At 38.9% G+C, this 19,085-nt stretch overlaps 5 protein-coding genes and 2 pseudogenes across 5 annotated transcripts; 5 read left to right on the forward strand and 2 right to left on the reverse strand.

The window, feature by feature from the left end:
- The first annotated feature begins 411 nt into the window (after nucleotides 1-411).
- Nucleotides 412-1,569, forward strand: LOC147928345 (uncharacterized). Its single transcript, XM_087486099.1, has one exon. It carries the CDS (start codon nucleotides 412-414, stop codon nucleotides 1,567-1,569), a length of 1,158 nt encoding a protein of 385 aa, XP_087342225.1.
- Nucleotides 1,570-6,061: 4,492 nt separating this feature from the next.
- On the forward strand, nucleotides 6,062-6,481 carry LOC147928346 (uncharacterized). Its single transcript, XM_087486100.1, has one exon. The coding sequence runs from the start codon at nucleotides 6,062-6,064 to the stop codon at nucleotides 6,479-6,481; it is 420 nt and encodes a 139-aa protein (XP_087342226.1).
- On the forward strand, nucleotides 6,478-6,975 carry LOC104743767 (uncharacterized). The gene has a single exon (XM_010464814.2). It carries the CDS (start codon nucleotides 6,478-6,480, stop codon nucleotides 6,973-6,975), a length of 498 nt encoding a protein of 165 aa, XP_010463116.2.
- A 488-nt stretch (nucleotides 6,976-7,463) lies between these two features.
- LOC104741970 (UDP-rhamnose/UDP-galactose transporter 6) lies at nucleotides 7,464-9,920 on the forward strand. Its single transcript, XM_010462919.3, has 6 exons — nucleotides 7,464-7,679; nucleotides 8,009-8,216; nucleotides 8,293-8,477; nucleotides 8,564-8,764; nucleotides 8,863-9,024; nucleotides 9,365-9,920. Exons 2-6 carry the CDS (start codon nucleotides 8,087-8,089, stop codon nucleotides 9,692-9,694), a joined length of 1,008 nt encoding a protein of 335 aa, XP_010461221.1. The 5' UTR covers nucleotides 7,464-7,679; nucleotides 8,009-8,086; the 3' UTR covers nucleotides 9,695-9,920.
- Nucleotides 9,921-10,325: 405 nt separating this feature from the next.
- On the reverse strand, nucleotides 10,326-11,760 carry LOC104741971 (small ribosomal subunit protein uS13z/uS13y/uS13x). Its single transcript, XM_010462920.3, has 4 exons — nucleotides 11,586-11,760; nucleotides 11,188-11,348; nucleotides 10,806-10,994; nucleotides 10,326-10,704 (listed from the first exon to the last, which is right to left on the reverse strand). The coding sequence occupies exons 1-4, from the start codon at nucleotides 11,586-11,588 to the stop codon at nucleotides 10,599-10,601; spliced, it is 459 nt and encodes a 152-aa protein (XP_010461222.1). The 5' UTR covers nucleotides 11,589-11,760; the 3' UTR covers nucleotides 10,326-10,598.
- A 1,645-nt stretch (nucleotides 11,761-13,405) lies between these two features.
- Nucleotides 13,406-14,630, reverse strand: LOC109128702 (uncharacterized; annotated as a pseudogene).
- A 3,141-nt stretch (nucleotides 14,631-17,771) lies between these two features.
- Nucleotides 17,772-18,774, forward strand: LOC147928347 (uncharacterized; annotated as a pseudogene).
- Nucleotides 18,775-19,085: the final 311 nt, after the last annotated feature.

Raw genomic sequence — 19,085 nt, forward strand, 5'->3', positions numbered from 1 at the left:
GAAAAGATGATGTGCTATACAAAGAATAAAATTTGTTGACGGCAGAAAAGAAATGTTGATGGCAAAGATTAGATAAATAAAGAATAGAATGTGTCTGAATATTTGCAAATTATATATTATCGAAAAAGAAATATTAAAACAATGAAGTTGTTTTATGGCGGCGATGTAAACGGCGAGAGTCGATTTCATTGTTATTTCTTTTTCGATACTTTATTATGTTGTACTTAAGAACTTCTCTCTCAGGTACAGATTACTGAGCAGAGAAATTGCCGGAGATATTACCGTTTTCTGGCCGGTTTCAGACAAATTCAAATTCAGTAAACTTCGATACTTCAGTTTTTCAATTCGCATTAGTTGCTTCTTCTTTGCATATCACGGGTTTGCTACTCCTTTCTAAAGATCGTTTTCGATATGGAAAAGCAATTGGATATCTTTCTCCAACAGATGACGATTGAGGAAGAAGAAGATAAACCTCTGGTTTTATCTAATTTACCAGAGTTCAGCTCCTCTGAGAGGAACAAGCGAAGTATTATGGGAAGGTTTTTAAATCCTGAATTTCAACGCATGTCGAATTGGATTTTAGAGATGCCAAGAATTTGGAGATTATATGATAGGGTTAGAGGAATTGCTCTATCGAGAGATAGGTTCCAGTTCATCTTCAAGAATGAAGAAGACATACATGAGATCTTAAAAACTGGGGTTTGGACGCAAGATGATTGGGGTGTTGTTATGGAAAGATGGGTTGAAAATCCTCCTCCTGATTATCTGAAGTTTATGCCGGTTTGGATTAGACTCCGTAACATTCCAGTAAATCACTATACAAAAGATACTATATCGGAAATTGCTGGATGTGTTGGACAGGTTTTGGAAGTGCCCTTTGATGAGAAAGAAGCACAAAGCAATGACTATGTCCGGGTTAGAATTGCTCTTGATGTCTCTAAGGGCTTAAGAAATTTTAAAGAGCTACAACTCCCGAACGGATCGAGGGTAAGGATTGGAATTGATTACGAAAGAATTAGAAAAAGATGCTTCCAGTGCCAGAGGCTGACACACGATAAATCTCGATGCCCTTTGGTTCCTTCTTCTCTCGAAAATCAAGTGACTTCTGGAACAGTGACAGCTTCTAAAACTCTTAACAAAGGCAAGGAAAGGGAATCAGATGCGGTAGCTACCTCCACTGTAGAAGGTAACTCTGCAAAGCTTTTACATGATACAATCAAAGCTGATATGGTGATAAAAAAGAGCTCTCTCTTAGAGGTCCCTATTCAAAGTGTGAATCAAGGTACGTCATTCTACTGCTCTCCATCTGCTTTCTGTTCTGGTAATCTCGAAGCTAGCTCGTCCAAAAGTCAGCATCAGATGATAAAATCAACTAAAAGACCTAGGCCTTGGATAAAATGTTCGAAAGATAAGAAAGGCAAAAATTTGAAAGTTATTGATCTGTTTAATGAGTGTAGTGCGAAAGTTTCAAGGGATGATGAGGGTAGGGATAATGGGAAGAGTTTGGCCAAAAGTCTCCAGAGAGACAATGTTTCGGTGGTTCCTGGTGAACTGCCGCAAGATCAATAGATATCTTGAGCTGGAATTGTCAAGGGTTGGGGAATCCCTGGACAATTCGTCATCTCAAGGAAATGAGAAAAGCTCATTTCCCTGACATCCTTTTCCTCATGGAGACAAAGAACTCAATAGGTTTTTTGGAGAAGGTTCAAGGTTGGCTGGGCTATAGTAACTTGAAAACAGTTGAACCTGTAGGATATGGTGGGGGTTTAGCTCTGTTATGGAAAGACAATATAGATATAGATTTTCTTTTGGTTGACAAAAACTTTATAGATATGAAAATCTCAAGTGGATCAAAATTTTGGTTTATTTCTTGTGTTTATGGGAATCCGATTACTGGTCTTAGATCCCTTGTGTGGAATAAAATTCTAGATTTTGGGCTGTTAAGAACTGAAGCTTGGTGTATGCTTGGAGATTTTAATGCAATATTGTCCAATGGAGATAAGTTGGGTGGTCCTTTGCGAGACCAAAGCTCTTTTCTGCCTTTTCAAAAGTTTTTAGATAATTGTGATATGTCTGAACTTGGGAGCTCTGGAAATGGCTTCACGTGGGGTGGTGTTAGAAATAAACAATGGATCCAGTGTAGACTAGATCGCTGTTTTGGAAATCCTGCTTGGTTATCTATGTTTCCAAACAGCCATCAATGGTTTCTGGAGAAACTAGGCTCGGATCACAAACCTGTGCTGGTTAAATTTACGAATGATAAGGATTTATTTCGGAGTAACTTTTGGTTTGACAAACGTTGGGCTGAGGACCCTTCTTTATGGGAGGTAATTCAGAAGGCTTGGAATGAGATGAGCTCTCTAGAAGTTGAAAATTCTGTTCTTTTAAGAAGTGATAACTGCAGAAAGGCAATTAATGCTTGGAAGAATAGAGTTTGGTCCAGCTCAGAAACTCGTATAAAAAGTCTACGGAAAGAGTTGAAGAAGCAAGATGAATCGTTGAAACCCTGCTTCAGAAGGATTAATGAGATTAAAAAAGAACTTGCTGTAGCCTTTCGAGAAGAAGAAATTTACTGGAGACAAAAGAGTAGAGAGAAATGGCTTCTTGATGGTGATAAGAATACAAAATTCTTTCAAGCATCGGTAAAAGCTGCAAGAATGAAGAATTCTTTACAGTTTCTCATTGATGATGATGGTATAGAACATTTCTCAGAGCAACAAAAAGGAGAAGTGGCAGTTAAGTATTTCAATCACCTCTTTAAATCATCTTCACCTTCACAACTTAGTGATATCCTTCATAACTTTCGACCACGAGTGTTAGATAACATGAATCAGGATCTCGTAAAAGATATTTCGAAGTCGGAGATCAGACAAGCTGCGTTCTCGATTAGTAGTGAAAGTGCTCCTGGCCCGGATGGTCTCACAGGGTTTTTTTTCAAAAAATTTTGGCCACTGATCCATAACCAGATTAATGGTGAGGTTCTTAAGTTCTTTGCTACTGGTAATCTCCCTGAGGATTGGAATCACACTCTTCTTTGTCTCATTCCGAAAATCCCAGATCCAAAACGTATGTCAGATCTTAGACCTATTAGTTTATGCTCAGTGATCTACAAGATTGTTTCAAAAATCCTTGTGCTTAGGCTGAAAAGACATCTACCATCCATTGTCTCTCCTACTCAAGCAGCATTTGTTTCAGAAAGATGGATTTCAGACAATATCTTGATAGCTCATGAAATTGTTCATAGTCTTCACACACATCCAAGGATATCTCAAGAGTTTATGTTGATTAAAACTGACATGTCAAAAGCATATGATAGAGTAGAATGGATTTTTTTGAAGGATATGCTTATCGCTCTTGGATTTAATGAACGTTGGATCTCTTGGGTTATGGCTTGTGTTTCTTCAGTTAGCTATGCAGTGGTAATCAATGGAGAATCCTATGGTTTGATCAAACCGGCTAGGGGCATTAGACAGGGTGATCCTTTATCGCCTTTTCTTTTTGTGTTGTATACTGAGGCGCTGATTCACTTGTTCAATCAAGCGGCAAGTGAGGATAAAATTTCTGGGATTCAGTTTCATCATTCTGGTCCAGCCATCAATCACTTGCTTTTTGCAGACGATAGCCTCTTCATTTGTAAAGCCAATAGGATTCAATGTGCTGAAATGTTGAATTGCCTTCAGAACTATGAAAAGATATCGGGTCAAATGATAAATAGGCAAAAATCAGCAATTACATTTGGATCAAAGTCAGAGATTCAAGATTGGAATTGGATAAAGAACAAAACAGGGATTAGCTTAGAAGGTGGGGAGGGTAGATATCTTGGTCTTCCTGAATGTTTGAGTGGCTCCAAAAAACAGCTTCTAGGTTTTATCAAGGAGAGACTCCAGTCTAAATTAACTGGTTGGTATGCCAAGAATCTTTCTCAAGGAGGTAAAGAAACTCTTCTAAAGTCTATTGCTTTGGCTTTACCAGTTTATGCAATGTCCTGCTACAAATTGCCTAAGTATACTATCAAGAATCTGATTTCTGTCATGATGGATTACTGGTGGAATAATAATCAAGAAAAAAAAAAAATCCATTGGCTAAGCTATGAGAAGATGACTATACCAAAGGTAGATGGTGGTTTTGGTTTTAAAGATTTGGAAATTTTTAATCAAGCGATGCTAGCAAAACAAGCTTGGAGGCTTTTACATGATACAAATTGTCTCTTCTCCAAATTCTTAAAAAGCAGATATTTTCCTTCTACTGACTTTCTTGATGCCTCATTTGGAAGAAGCCCTTCTTTTGGGTGGAGGAGTATTCTTTTTGGTAAAGAACTTCTTTCAAATAATCTTCGCCGGGTTATTGGAAATGGTAAAGACACTCTTGTTTGGGTTGATAAGTGGTTATATGATGGTAGCCCTACAAGACCTGTTGGTATTCATTCTCTGATGAATATTGAACTTAAAGTGTCTGATCTTTTCAATCAGCAATCCGGAAAATGGGATGATCATCTCTTAAGTGCTCTTTTTCATCATTCTGAGATAAAAAGCATTAAAGCTATAAAACCTAGGTTAGGTTATAGAGACTCTTTCTGCTGGGGGGAAACAAGGAATGGAATTTACTCAGTGAGCTCTGGTTACAATTTGATGTTTAAAGTGAGAAAAAAGGAAAGTCTGCAGATTGCATGTGCCTGCCCTTCTAGAAATCCAGTCTTAAGAGCTTGTTGGGAGGTGGCTACATCTCCAAAAATTAGAATATTTCTCTGGAAAGCTTTACTTGGAGCTCTTGCTGTTACAGAAAGACTTAGGACTAGAGCAATGAGAATTTTTGATGGTTGTATGATATGTGGTGCAGAGATAGAATCTATCAACCACATTTTGTTCCTCTGTCCTTTCGCAAGACAAGTTTGGGCTCTTTCCAATACTCCATCTCCGTTCTTGGGTTTTGGCAACTCAATTTTTGAAAATATGCATCACGTATTGAGTTTAAAGAGTCAAGAGAACTTTGTTGCAGAACCTAGTTCATCTTTTTCTTGGATTCTGTGGCAATTGTGGAAAAACAGGAATTCCTTACTCTTTCAAGGAGTCTGTTTTTCACCACTTGATGTTGTCCAAAAAGCATGGGAGGCTTCTTCGGAATGGAGTGCAGCGCAGACTCTAAACCGCTGCCACGAGATTGACCCTTCAAACCAGGACGAAAGATGGCTTCCCCCTTTACATGATGAAGTGAAATGTAACATTGGCTTTTCATGGTCCAAAAAGTTTTCATTATCTGGAGCTTCTTGGGTAGTAAGAGATCCTACAGGTAATGTACTCATGCATAGTAGAAGATCCTTTGCCTCTGTCAATTCTGTCTTTGAAGCTAAAATCAAGAGTTGGGAGTGGGCTTTAGAGAGTATGACAAGCTTGCATTTCGCGAATGTGACTTTTGCCGCGTCTACTTTCGAAATTATTCAAGCTATACATGACCCAAGTCATTGGCCATCAATTGTAAGCTTCATCTCTCCCCTCATCTTATATAGTAAAGGGAAACCATTTTGGTTTCTTAGCTTTGAACCTTTAAAAAGCAATTCGGGAGCTATGATGATTGCAAAAAGTGTCACTCTGGACTTGAGATTATCTTCTTACGTAGCTTCTGGTAAGCCTATGTGGTTGAAAGGTTTTTTTGATCATGAGCAAAGCATGATTTTTAATTCTTTGCATTAGTATTTTCCTTTTGCTCTTCTTCCAGAAATTTCTTATATTATTTCTCTTATCTACTGTTAATAGTAAAACTTTTTTTGTTTTTCATCGTTAGAATGGTTTATATTCTGACTTTCAGAAAAAAACAAATCTAGAAGACTTTTTGATTCTAAAGCGGTGATTATCTTGGTTTCTTAATCTTTTCTCTTCCTTCCTTAGAAGTTTTGACTCAGTTCCCACAAAAAAGTCTTATCTTCTTTGACCTTCTTCTCTCCTTATCTCATATTTTCTAGTCCTATTTTAACTTATTCCCTCTTAGTCACCCATATATATTACCACCCTCTCTCGCTTCTCTTTCCTTAGTAGTTACCCTTTCTCTCGTTTTTTATTTATCTATCATGGCTGATGAACTTTGGAATGATCTTCAATATATGGTTCTTGGTCGTGATGATCCGGAACTGTTTATTCCTAGTTCAGCTTATGATAGTGCTCTGGCAAGGAATAGACGCAGCCTTATTGGGCGTCTGCTTAACCCTACTCTCCAAGACCGTGGGCGTGTCTTAACTGCCCTACCTGCTCAATGGGAGCTTTACGACAGGGTGCACGGTCGAATTCTGGATGATAGTTATGTTCAATTCAGGTTTAGTTCAGAGAGTGACTTAGCCTCTGTTCTCAGAAGGGGACCCTGGGTGTTTGAAAAATGGTTTGTTGCTCTTCAAAGGTGGGAAGACTTTCCTGGAGAGGATTTCCTTACATCTATTGACCTGTGGGTTCAAATCAGAGAAAGGTCAGATTTGAAACTGGAGAAAGAGCCATGATAGGTTTTGAGTATGAAAAACTCAAAAAAGTATGCACCAACTGTTGTCGCTTCAATCACGACTTGGCTCACTGTCCGTATCTTGCTCCTCCGGCTTTTGATGATGATTACCTCGATGTTCCTCTGGCTCCTGGTCAGGAAGAAGAAGTGTTATCCGTTCACAACAGCTGTAATGGAGACATTAAATCAGATCAGAGCTCCGCAATCTCTTCCTATTCCCCTATCTCTCAGCCGCCGAGACCTGCTTCTCCAGCGCCGAATCTTGAGGAGTTTTTAGCTGCTAACCCTCTCCAATGTTTCCCGTCTTCAAGTTCAGCCTCCATCAAAATCTCATCAGATTCTCTGTTTTCTAAAACTGGAAATCCAAAAGAAAATTATGAAATTGGTGAGAGCTCGAAGAGGAAAAAAGGGAAACAGGTGCACATGGAGACTGATAGGAACACACGTCAATGCAGAAAGGATCCAGGACTGAGGTTCTATCCGGTTTTACCATAAACCTCTAAGGAAAATGATTAACAAGTCAGGAATCTCAGGAACTAATAGCCTTTATTTCTGAGATTCTTCTTTTTGGTTTAATCCTTTTGTAAGATGTGTCTTGCTTTAGTTTTTTTTATGTTGACAATGGTGTTTGGTTCACCTCTTGGTGCCTTGGCTATGGTTATTTTGATGAAGGTAAAGGTCGTGGAAGAAATTCATGAAGACCTTTGATGACTGTTTTTTGAAGATGATGTGGTGAGATGTAAGGTTCTGTCATTCCTCTTTACTTATGAAGTATGCTTTAAGACCGGCTGCAATGAATTACATTGTTTTGATGGTCTTAATGAGAGAGTGATGAAGACAGACTTACTTCACTAGCATCTACCTTATTTTAGCAGTTATGTTGTAGTTTAAATCTGCTGTGTTTCCAAGCTTGTTGTAATAACTTGACTCTCCAACTTGGTTTAGTATAAGCTCATATATAAGATGAACTTTTTGGAAAAAAAAAAAAACAAAATAACAATAACGAATTTGCTGGAGCTGACTACAACTACTCTTCTCGCTCTCCACGAGCCCTACGCTTCCCAACTGCCTTTTTCAGATTACCTTACAGACTCAACTCCGATTTCTACCACTCTCGCCGTCGACAGCGCCGGTGCTACGATCACCTCCACACGATTCATTTCCGATTTGCTCTCTTCTTTCGTTTCTCTTCTCTCTAGGTAAACTCCACGCCGTATTCTCCTTCTTCTCTCTTAAATCTGTTTCCTCTCCCCTCAGATTTGATTGATATATAATCTTAGAGATCTTATGGTAAGTTTTTTCCGATTCCAATATGGTAAGTTTTTTCCGATTCCAATCTCTTGCGCCGGATCCGATCTGAAATCGAATCGTGTTACATTCAAAATTTACTGTTGATTAGGCGATCGCGATCGAACTCAATGAGTTTTGAGTCCAGTTCTTTGTTTTCCGCTTTTATCGAAATCAATTCTATAATTTCTTCATAACTCTCGATCCGTTTTCTTATGGAAATTGTATCTCTGTGGTGAAGTGTGTCTCTGGAGAATGGGAGATTGAAGAAATAGAGAACTACTGATCGAGGAAGAGAGTGAGAGAGAGATAGTTAGAAATGGCTCCTGTGAGTAAAGCTGATAAGAAGGCAGCAGTAGATGCTGCTGCTTGGATGTTCAATGTCGTCACTTCTGTTGGTATCATCATTGTTAATAAAGCTTTAATGGCGACTTATGGTTATAGCTTTGGTAAGGTCTCTTTTGCTCTTATGCCTTTTCTTTAAAGCCTGAAGCTATTCTTATTGTGTTGCAAAACTCGTTGCAGCTACAACCTTAACTGGTTTACATTTCGCTACAACAACTCTGATGACGATTGTTTTAAGATGTCTTGGTTACATTCAGCCTTCTCATCTTCCGTTTACGGAGCTTTTGAGATTTATTCTGTTTGCAAATTTCTCGATTGTTGGAATGAATGTCAGTCTTATGTGGAACTCTGTCGGTTTTTATCAGGTGATTAATACTATCTTAGCTCTGTATTTATGCAATTGCGCAAAGAAAATCATCTAATCTTGATTCTGTTTTTGTGTGTGTGTCAGATTGCTAAGCTCAGTATGATTCCTGTATCCTGCTTGTTGGAAATGGTTTTCGATAAGATCCGTTACTCCAGAGACACAAAGCTTAGCATAGGACTGGTTCTTGTTGGTGTTGGTGTTTGCACTGTTACTGATGTCAGTGTAAACACTAAAGGATTTGTAGCCGCTGTCGTTGCCGTGTGGAGTACTGCTCTGCAACAATACGTAAGTGTTTTTTAAAGCATCTGTGCTCTTACGAAGTAACATATCGTTTCTTTGTTTAACACAAAACTAATATTTGGTGTGGTTTTCACATGATGCAGTATGTACATTACCTTCAGCGTAAGTACTCGCTTAACTCATTCAACCTATTGGGACATACCGCTCCAGCCCAAGCCGCAACATTGCTAGTAGTTGGCCCGTTTCTTGATTACTGGCTGACAGAAAAAAGAGTAGACATGTATGATTACAACTTGGTTTCTGTGGTAAGTACCAAAAACCTCAATAAGTTTCATCTCTTAGTCTCGTTGAATTTAGATTTAACTTAACTTTCCTCACAAGAACAAAATCACATCTCCATGTCACTGCCTTATAAATTTTGTGGCAGTCTGAATAATATAGTACTCTTGTGTTTTCGATGTTTGGTACTACCAACCTTGTTTAGAGTCAGCATGCAGAGCCGAGCAGATACTATACAGAATCTAGCTTGTTATAATGCCTGCTTCTTAGTTAACTAACAAACTGTTTCTCTATGCTTAAGGCCAAACTGTGCTGTTACCTACATGGTATAAACTCATTCGAACCTAACGTTCTTGAATTTTGCAGCTGTTTATAACCCTGTCGTGCACAATAGCGATAGGAACCAACCTAAGCCAGTTCATCTGTATCGGAAGATTCACGGCGGTATCATTCCAAGTACTGGGACATATGAAGACAATCCTGGTGTTGATAATGGGCTTCTTCTTCTTTGGTAGAGAAGGTCTAAACTTGCACGTGGTTGTCGGAATGATAATTGCAGTACTTGGTATGATCTGGTACGGTAATGCCTCCTCGAAGCCAGGAGGCAAAGAGCGACGAAGCTATTCTCTTCCAACGACCCGTCAACAGAAACTTGGAGCTGCTTCGGATTCTGACGACAACGAAGACAAAGCCTAGTAGTAAGTAGTAAATTATCAGGAACACCACATAGTTACGTCTCTGTTTTGAGTTGTTCTTTTTAGCTTAATTTATCATTCTTGTGTTAATTTTGGTTGGGTACGAAAAAGGCGTTTTTTTTTTTTTTTCATACAGAGACGATTGGGATTTTTGTAATGCTTTTTGGGGGAATCAAGTTACATCAACTCACAGCTTTCCATATTTCAATTAGACATTCATTTTATTATTTTGGGGTGTTTATTGCCGATAATCATACATGCTGCAGGCTCTGATTTGTGCCAAATTGGTGGGCAATGCAGAGTACTTTGGTCTGTTTTGATCCCTGACTATCAGACAAGCCACTTAAACTGTACGATAATTGTCCTGAAAAAAATATTTCATCTGTCTGAATATCAGTATTGTAGATAGAGGTTTCCGAGTTGCAGGTTGAAAATGCAAGAGAGTGAAACCAAAACTTTGATCCAAAAAGAGAGGATGGTGAGAAAATTTAAGCTAGAAGACAAGGAAGGATTGCTAGTTCTGACACTAATAGATGGGATGACAGAGATGATTTTTAGTAGCAAAATTTTCGACCTCTTCAGACTCTTTTGTTCAAAGGTTATACGCTTTAGTACCAAGATAGTAACATCCATTTGTTTTGGCTGATAGAAACATCAAGTACTCCCATGTTCCACAGTAGTACTTGAATTTCTAATAATGCGATAAATCAATTTTTTGCTAAAGAAAACATTTAAATAGGCCAACATCATGTAACTAGAGAAGTGACATAGAGATCCAGGAACAAAATGGTAATAAAATAGTAGTGAAGATCTCTTATAAAAGACCCAAAACTGAGTCGTGCAAAATCGTACGAATAACAAAACTTAAAATCGGTCTTTATCAAAGATCCAATAGCAACATTGGCTTAACGCTTCTTAGACACACCAACAGTCTTTCCTCTGCGACCAGTTGTCTTGGTGTGTTGTCCACGGACACGGAGACCCCAGTAATGTCTCAGACCACGGTGGTTTCTGCTCATTGTGAAGAAAACATGAAACCCACCAATTTAGACAAAATCAAAGAAGCAAATGGTCTCACGTATACAATGAATGAGATCAGTATTGAGTCTTACCTGATTTTCTTGAGACGTTCAAGATCATCCCTGAGCTTCATGTCAAGGGCATTAGAAACAACTTGAGAGTACTTACCATCCTTGTAGTCTTTCTGTCTGTTCAAGAACCAGTCTGGAATCTTGAACTGTCTTGGGTTTGCAACAATGTTCATGAGGTTGTCAATCTCAGCTGCAGATAACTCACCAGCCCTGAAGAGTTAATATAAAAAAATTAGACAACAATCCACTCGTAAAACACGATTTGCAAATAGGGATACACAAGAATACTTAAAAAAAATATAACCTCAATAACTATTGTCTGAAGCTACAACAACACTAGCTACTCTACATAAACTAGTCTGGTCAATGCAAAAAGAAGTGCTAATTTCAATTCAGTGAATACCTCTTGTTCATGTCGACATCGGCTTTCTTGCAGACAATGTTAGCCAATCTCCTTCCAATACCCTTAATAGAGGTAAGTGCAAACATAATCTTCTGCTTTCCATCAACGTTAGTGTTGAGCACACGCAGAATGTGCTGGAACTCCTCATTTGCAACCAGAGACTACACAAAAGTAACAAAAAAAATCACAAATTCATCAGAACAAATTTACCATATCTCCAATAAAAAGATCGATTTGGTGCTTCGAATCATGAAATTAATACAAATCCTACTTCTACACATGAGTGTAAATCTAAAATCGATAGGAATCAGGAAATCAAAAGTAACGAATCTGAGAGCCAATAGTTGTTCGGGGAAGATAATAAGAAGAGAGAATCGGGAAGCATAAAGCATCATTACCATTTTGATTTGAAGAGAAGAGGGTGCCTGAGAAAAGATGAAGCTCTATCGCCGTCTTCAAGCTTTCTCTCTTCAGTGTATGTAGATTCAACAGCCAAAGCTAGGGTTTTTTTTCTGCCGGTTTATATAGCTCTTTTTTTTTTGGCTATCAAAAATACCGAATGTTGAAAGACCATTATACCCTTAAATGACCACTGAAATTTCAATACCTCGGCAGGCCTTTTCAAAATAGTACTGGGCTATAAAACCGACGGGTCTTACAAAAGATAACCGATCCAAACCGACGGGGTGTAAACTTCAGATTGGTTCTTTAGCTACCTCCTCCAAACACTAAAAAGAATCGAACCTTCAGCCACTAAGATGTTGATTGGTTTTTCCGTTACCTCTCGCAAACACTTCGTTTATGGGTGGTAGCGGTTGTTAGCAATTGGTACAAATTAGTATCAATCACACAATCTGCTCCCAATCGCTTCTAATCGCTTCCAACTACTTAAAATCACTTAATTCTAAAAGCTACTTCCCGCAAACGTTTGCGGATGGATTTTTTTTTAAACTAAAAATAAATCAATGATACTGAAATATTTTTTTATATATCTTCTATCTAACCATTTTATCCATTAAGGATGAGAAAAAATTAAGTACGATTGAGAAGATTAGAAAATAAACAATTATACAAGAAAATAAGATTCTAATTAACAATAATCCAGAAAACTTGATAAAAATTTAATGGTACATCGCACATAAGTTAAAAAAAAATCTAAATAAATATTACATTTCATCATAAATTTAAGAAAATAAGATTATTTATAAAAATATTAAAACAAATTACCAATGACTCTTCTCAACTCTCGTTTCAATATGAAATTTATTTGTTTTCTGAATAATTATTTTAGTATTTTTAATGAATTTTAATAATAAATCAAGTTTAATAAAAAATTTGGTGTTTTAAAACATTTCTATAATTATATATTACATTTATTATGTTTTAACTGCTGTTTCATCCGCTGGTCAACCAGTCGTAAAACTCCCGCAAATGCACCCATTTTAAAACGCTAAACTAGTCATTCAAAACGCTTAATAACGCTTGAAACCGCAACCACCCGCTTCTGCAATCTCCCGCAACCGCAAATGCTGCGGTTGAACCAGTCAGGCAGTATGGGTCACACGCTAAAGCCATCTGAGCTATCCATACTTTGTGACTATTATTTTATATATAAGGTTCGGTTTAAGTTCGAATTTAAAAAATAAAAATAAAAACAGATCTGAATCCAAACGAATCCGAACCGATCCAATCCAAAAAACAGTTGGATCCTAAATGGATTCTATACATCCCAATTCAAAAAATCCGAAATCCGATTCGATCCGAACCAAAAATCTGAACGCCTAAATAAAGGTAATTTATAATTTATAATTATAAAAATGTATAAAAAATACTAAAATGATATTTTTGAAAGACATATAAAACAAATATGTTCACATTAATTCTCAAACACTAATCGTTTTGTTACAATATTTTTTTATTTGGTATTTATGTGATTTTTTTTTCTGTTTTTACCATCCGCTAATGTCCGTAAACGCAAACGCTGGTGGGAATGAGTTTTTGGAGTTAGCAATTCTAGGTGAATAGAAAACAATTTCTTTGATTGGTTCCATTAAAGTCATTTTTTTCTTTTGAACATGAAGCATATGTAAAAATGTGATCTTATTGAACAACACACCAAGACGGGTCAATATTTATAGCAAATTTCTAGGGACATAAATTTGAATGTAGCCTTGAGCGTGAATGAACACAAAGCCAAACACTGAAAACAAGTTTATGATTAAGAACAAAACGAAATTGCACACAACATAAGCTTACACTTAGGGGCAAGCAGTGTTAATTTTTGCCCTTAACAGACACATATGTAATGTCCTCACACCGATTGAAAGCAGAAGTTATACACTTGGTCAGGTTATGAGGAAGTTCCGTAGCAATGGCAGTGATTCACGCCTGACTCAACTTCAACACGTCCAGTACAGACTGCAGACCCAAATTTTCCCACACAACAGTTTGTACAACCAGTATTTGTACCTAGAAACGGGACCGCCCTGCATTCGCCTAAGAACTTGAAGCATGCAGCCTTGGTCTCTATGATTCCTAAATGTTGACATATATTCATCTCGTTCATCAACACAAGAAAATATTGAAGATTGCATCAACTAAAATTTTTTAATAGAGAACTTTGTGAAATGAATACCAGTGGAAGCCATCAAGAGGACAAGCAAGAGAACGGTAAAGCTAATGGAGTTGACGTTTTTTTGCCATTTCTTTTGTTTTCGCTCTGGCTTTTTCAATATTTAGGGTCTGAATGGTGACTGCGGTCAGCGGTTTAGACCGTCCTAAAAATAGGACGGTCAGCAAACCGCTGCGGACCAACTCTATTTGTACACAAAAATGGTCTGCAGTTGGTCCGCAACGGTTTTCTTTCTATTATCTTTATACCGCACCGCTGCGGACTGTATTTGATGAATGGTGAATAAAAAGCAGTCTAATCCGCTGATGGATTTGTCCGCCTTGACCGCTGCAACCATTCACACTCTTAATATTCTTCTTTTTTTATCTTTGGTACACATGAACTTGGGGACCACATCCAAACCAATCAGTTAGAGCATCTCCATCGTTATACTTTTAAGGGTAAAATTAATTTGTAGCCCCATATAAAGGAATAATTAAGTCTATACCATCCATAATCTAAAAATTAGTTTTATTTTGACACGTTTTGTTTTTTTTACTATAAACCCCCTACATAACTAGGTAATATTGTGTCGCACCTATAGAGGCATAAAATGCTGGAATATCGTACCCAATATCTTATAAAATCTAATGTTGCAGATAGTGGAGCATTTAATGCACCGAGTAATAGTAAATCTTCCACCGCCTGGCACATAGGGAGGATCATGATTTTGTAAAAAAGAAATGATTGTAGTAGATATTATTTGCTTCGTTGGGATACCCTAAGTATTCGGCTGGCTATTTATTACCGCAATAGCTTTTTGGGTACTCATACAAACAGAAAGAGTAAGACACAGAAGATATTGCGAATTAACATATAACTATGATACGTCCGAGCTAACTAGTTTACTCTTAATATACTGTTATAGGTGATTGATGACGCTGATTGTACGACTGGTTCAAGGGGAGTGGAAAAGAGATGGGCATGGCAATTACGAACACGTAGCCACTCCCGAAGGTTACTACTTAGCTGTCCGGCTCCGCGAAACCGACGGATTTGCAAAGGTTGTCAGTTCTGTTAAAGAACGGATGGATCTAAGGGAAGAGGACGAGATCGAGTTGACGTACTTGTGGCCGCAATGGATGATGGGGCTTGACTGGAAACGCGCCGATCCAATCCAGATCCAGAATGATGAAGACACGACTCTATTCATGGCAATACGAGCATATCTGGAAGAAGTACATCTACGCGTGAAGGTTATCAAAGCAGGAAAGAAAAAAGACGAACCGACTTATCGCAACCCATTAGACGTGGGGCCGTATACGGCAAGAGAGATATCTGATAAGTATTGGAATACCGCGGAAACCAGAGCGGTATGGGACAATGTGTTACTTAATATGTTAACACGTAACAATTTAGGTAACATAACTTCTGGGGGTACAACTACATGGCCTACGGATTTTAACCTAAACAGCGGAGAGGCACACTATGGATTTGGACAGCCAACCGTCCCTCATTATCTAGGAATACAGATCAACACGGAGCAACCACATGAATCTGCTACCGCTCATACCGCCGACGGAATTGGCGGATCCGGATCGGTCACCAAATCGAAGGGGAAAGAGAAGATGGTTGGAGATGATCCCAACGATACTGCGGAATTCGAGGCGTTTCACAAACACTACCAGTCATAGATGTGGAGGGAAATAAACGATACGCAGTTCAGTCTCGATGGTATACCATTGGGGACAGTTGAACAGACATCAGCTAGAAATAGGACGGCAAGGGCGCTGCAATTTGGGGTCCCGGTGCAACCTTCTACAGCTGAAGATGACGGCTTATGTCTAAGTCTATCAGGTGGTGTTAGAGTAGCTGCTAACCCGCCAGATATCCTGACAGTGTCGTCGACAAGCTCTACAGATGCTACGCCAACTACGTCGACCACGCAACCTACAAGCGAGACATTCTCAATTGAGGACCTGGAAGATGACACAGGTAAAGCATGTACCCGAATATTCTGACTTACACTTCCAACACCTATGAATCTTACTAACTAAGTAATGTATAAATAGGTGATGAAACGATGGCAGACCATTCCCATGATGTGGGATTACACCTCGGTATAGCCCCTGCGTCTGGTACACATGGTGCCGTCCCTGAGAATGCCAAAAGGTGTGTGACCGGTGACCACATGGATATAAGCGTAGTTTTGAATTGTGAGTTCGAAAACAGTAGCATTTCTTTGGTACCAATTAGAGAGACTCCAGTATCGACTGTGTTGCGTGACAGTGACGCACCAACATATTTTGATGATCCGGGTGAAGAAGGTACCAAAAGAATTATCAATCGATCGTTATTAATTGCTAAACACGTTACATGATATCATATGAATTAACAAATACTTTATGTGTGTTGTTGGTAATGTACAAACCTGCTAAACAAGGCGTTAAAAGACGCTGATTACAAAGGCGACGAGATATTCGTGGGGAGGATTTTCAAAAACAAGGAAGATTGTACCATCAAAATGGCTATCCACGCAATACGTTGGAAATTCCATTTTATCACCTCAAAATCATGCACGATGAAAGTGTTGGCTGTATGTGTTAGTCACACCTGCCCATGGCGTGTGTTTGCACATAAAATGGATGACAGCGACCGATTTAAGATTAGAAGCATTACTCTACAACACACCTGCAGTGTTGAAACAAGAGGAGACTTCCACAAACAAGCAACAACTGCGGATATTGGAAGTCTGATGAAGACACGGTATGCCGGCGGTGATAGGGGACCGCGGCCAAATGAACTCGGTCACATACTTCGTCAAGAGTTCAGCCTAAATGTGTCTTATTGGAAGGCATGGAGGGCGAGGGAAATTGCGATGGACAATGCCATGGGATCAGCCATAGGAAGCTTTGCATTGGTTCAGCAATATTTCAAGCTGCTCTTACAAACAAATCCAAACTCAAAAGTTGCCCTGGAAACGGAATTAGATAGCAATGGAGTTGATCGGTTTAAGTATCTCATCCTGTCGCTGCACGCATCAATCCAAGGATACACATACATGAGGAAGGTAATCGTCATAGACGGTACACACCTACATATGGAGGCTGTCTCATTGCTGCAAGTGCTCAGGGTGCAAACTTCCAAGTGTTCCCTCTTGCCTTTGCAATAGTTAACAGTGAGAACGATGACGCCTGGACGTGGTTCTTACGAAAGCTAACGGAAGTCGTGCCAGACGAAGCAGACCTGGTATTTGTGTCGGACATGCACTCTTCTATGTACTCAAGTTTACGTCAGGTGCGATCTGAAATGCTACTTTTTTACACCAGTAAGAAACATGTTAGTTTTAATGCTTATTGGCTATATGGTAAGGAATGTGGCGTCAATCACATAAGCTAGCAAGCGTTTTGCATAAGTAAGCGTATCAAATAGTTTATAAAATATTAGGCCACAATTACTATCTAATCTAATGCTAGAGTTAAAGATTACTGGTTTTACCAGATAACCTATGTATTAGTTCATCAATATACTTAGAAACATAATAGCTATCCTTGTGCAAAACGTTAGTACGACAAATGCGCGTATCAAATGTGTTGGTACATATCAGGATACAAAAAGCCATAGCCGATAAAATGTTAATGCGTACAACAGTTGCAGTAGAAGTCTGTATATGGTATATGATTAACATAAATTTTAACGGGCAACAATGGTTGCGTCTCTATCTTACCAGGTGTATCCAATGTCATCACATGCGGCGTGCGTCGACCACCTATAGAGGAACATCGTAGCCATTTTCAAATCCGAGGCTCTGGGATCATTGGTTTCGAGTGCAGCAAGATCTTACAAACTAGTTTATTTCAAAAAACTCTTTGCGGAGATCAAGGCAATGAGCAGCAAATGTGCAGACTACCTAACTGGCATCGGTTTCGAGCATTGGACACGATCTCACTTCGTGGAGGATCGTTTCAACGTAATGACAAGCAACATAGCAGAGTCCTTAAACAATGTCTTGACAATGGCACGCGATTACCCCGTTATATCGATCCTTGAGACCATCCAGACCACATTAGTAACTTGGTTTGCCCTACGTCGCGAAGCAGCATAACAAGAGGAAAACATATTGCCTCCCAAGGTCAATGAAATAGTAAGTGAGGACTTTGAAAAGGGAGCATGCTATATGGTGTACAAAATAGGCGATGGCATCTATGAGGTCATGGGTAAGGACGAATCAGCTTTCGCAGTCCATTTGTGGGAGAGGGCATGCAGTTACAGAGAGTTTCAGCTATTAATGATCCCCTGTAGTCATGCAATTGCTGCAGCTATTCAAGCAGGGGTGAGATTTGACACTCTGGTGAGGGTTAAGCACACAGTCCCAAATCTCTGTTTGTCATACAAAGCCCTCATCATGCCAGTGCCGGATGTTGGTAACCTAACACCTTCATCCAGAAACGTTGGCGGAGGAAAGCTTGCTCCACCATTTGTTCGAAGACCACCGGGTCGCCCTCGCAAGTCACATATATTTTCAAAAGGCGAATTCAAGGTAAGTGAAAAGATAATAAATAACTGTTGCAGCGTCTAACAGATCTCTTAACTTATTAATATGGAAACTTGCCTATTTGCAGCGGATTGCACGGAGACGGTGCACACGATGCCGTGCACTGGGACATAACCGTGCAACCTGCCGCTCCAATACCGGTAACCATTATTTCCCCCCTTGTCACCATTGTCATAAATTCCACCCTGTTCAAATCTATAAAACGGTATATACAGGAGCTGTAAGCGCAAGAAAAGAGGAAAGTTTTTTGGCGGTAAAGCAGCATGATGTAAAAGCCATGGTCCAAGTACTTCTAATTAAGCGGGGGAGCAGTAAGATTTCCTTTTCCGATGTTAACAGAAGAAATCTTACCGCAACAGGTTATAAACTACACTTCATAAGGGAGTCGGCTAGCGTTAGAGACAATTTTCACTGTGTATAACCTAACTCTAACTGCAAATGTATAATTATCGCAAAGAGGGGAGCCTCGTCCATGTGTGGAAAAAACAATGTCATGACCATGGCATCTAAATGAATGAATATAAGCATGCTTAATTACGAAGTTTGTGGTATGGGAACATGGGCTACATAAGAGCTGACTTGTATTGTGGTGTTTATGGTTACCGCAACAATACAATCTTAATATGGTAACAATCTTTCCGCTTAGACATATTAACACACCAAGTAAAGGGTAATGTAACACATTCTCTACAAACAATCGTGTCAGCTTGAAAAATGAGTAGACTTTTTTAT

Source organism: Camelina sativa, chromosome 14 (assembly GCF_030686135.1).
Source record: "Camelina sativa cultivar CO46 ecotype springtype chromosome 14, ASM3068613v1".
Taxonomy (NCBI): domain Eukaryota; kingdom Viridiplantae; phylum Streptophyta; class Magnoliopsida; order Brassicales; family Brassicaceae; genus Camelina; species Camelina sativa.

Excerpts from the sequence above, each read along its gene's own strand:
- LOC147928345 (XM_087486099.1), top strand. The coding sequence starts at position 412 with ATGGAAAAGCAATTGGATATCTTTCTCCAACAGATGACGATTGAGGAA.
- LOC147928346 (XM_087486100.1), top strand. The coding sequence starts at position 6,062 with ATGGCTGATGAACTTTGGAATGATCTTCAATATATGGTTCTTGGTCGT.
- LOC104743767 (XM_010464814.2), top strand. The coding sequence starts at position 6,478 with ATGATAGGTTTTGAGTATGAAAAACTCAAAAAAGTATGCACCAACTGT.
- LOC104741970 (XM_010462919.3), top strand. The coding sequence starts at position 8,087 with ATGGCTCCTGTGAGTAAAGCTGATAAGAAGGCAGCAGTAGATGCTGCT. Across the intron at positions 8,217-8,292 it reads GACTTATGGTTATAGCTTTG|CTACAACCTTAACTGGTTTA; the intron begins GTAAGGTCTCTT and ends AACTCGTTGCAG. Across the intron at positions 8,478-8,563 it reads ACTCTGTCGGTTTTTATCAG|ATTGCTAAGCTCAGTATGAT; the intron begins GTGATTAATACT and ends TGTGTGTGTCAG.
- LOC104741971 (XM_010462920.3), bottom strand. Across the intron at positions 10,995-11,187 it reads GATGTCGACATGAACAAGAG|GGCTGGTGAGTTATCTGCAG; the intron begins GTATTCACTGAA and ends TTAACTCTTCAG. Across the intron at positions 10,705-10,805 it reads GAACGTCTCAAGAAAATCAG|AAACCACCGTGGTCTGAGAC; the intron begins GTAAGACTCAAT and ends CACAATGAGCAG.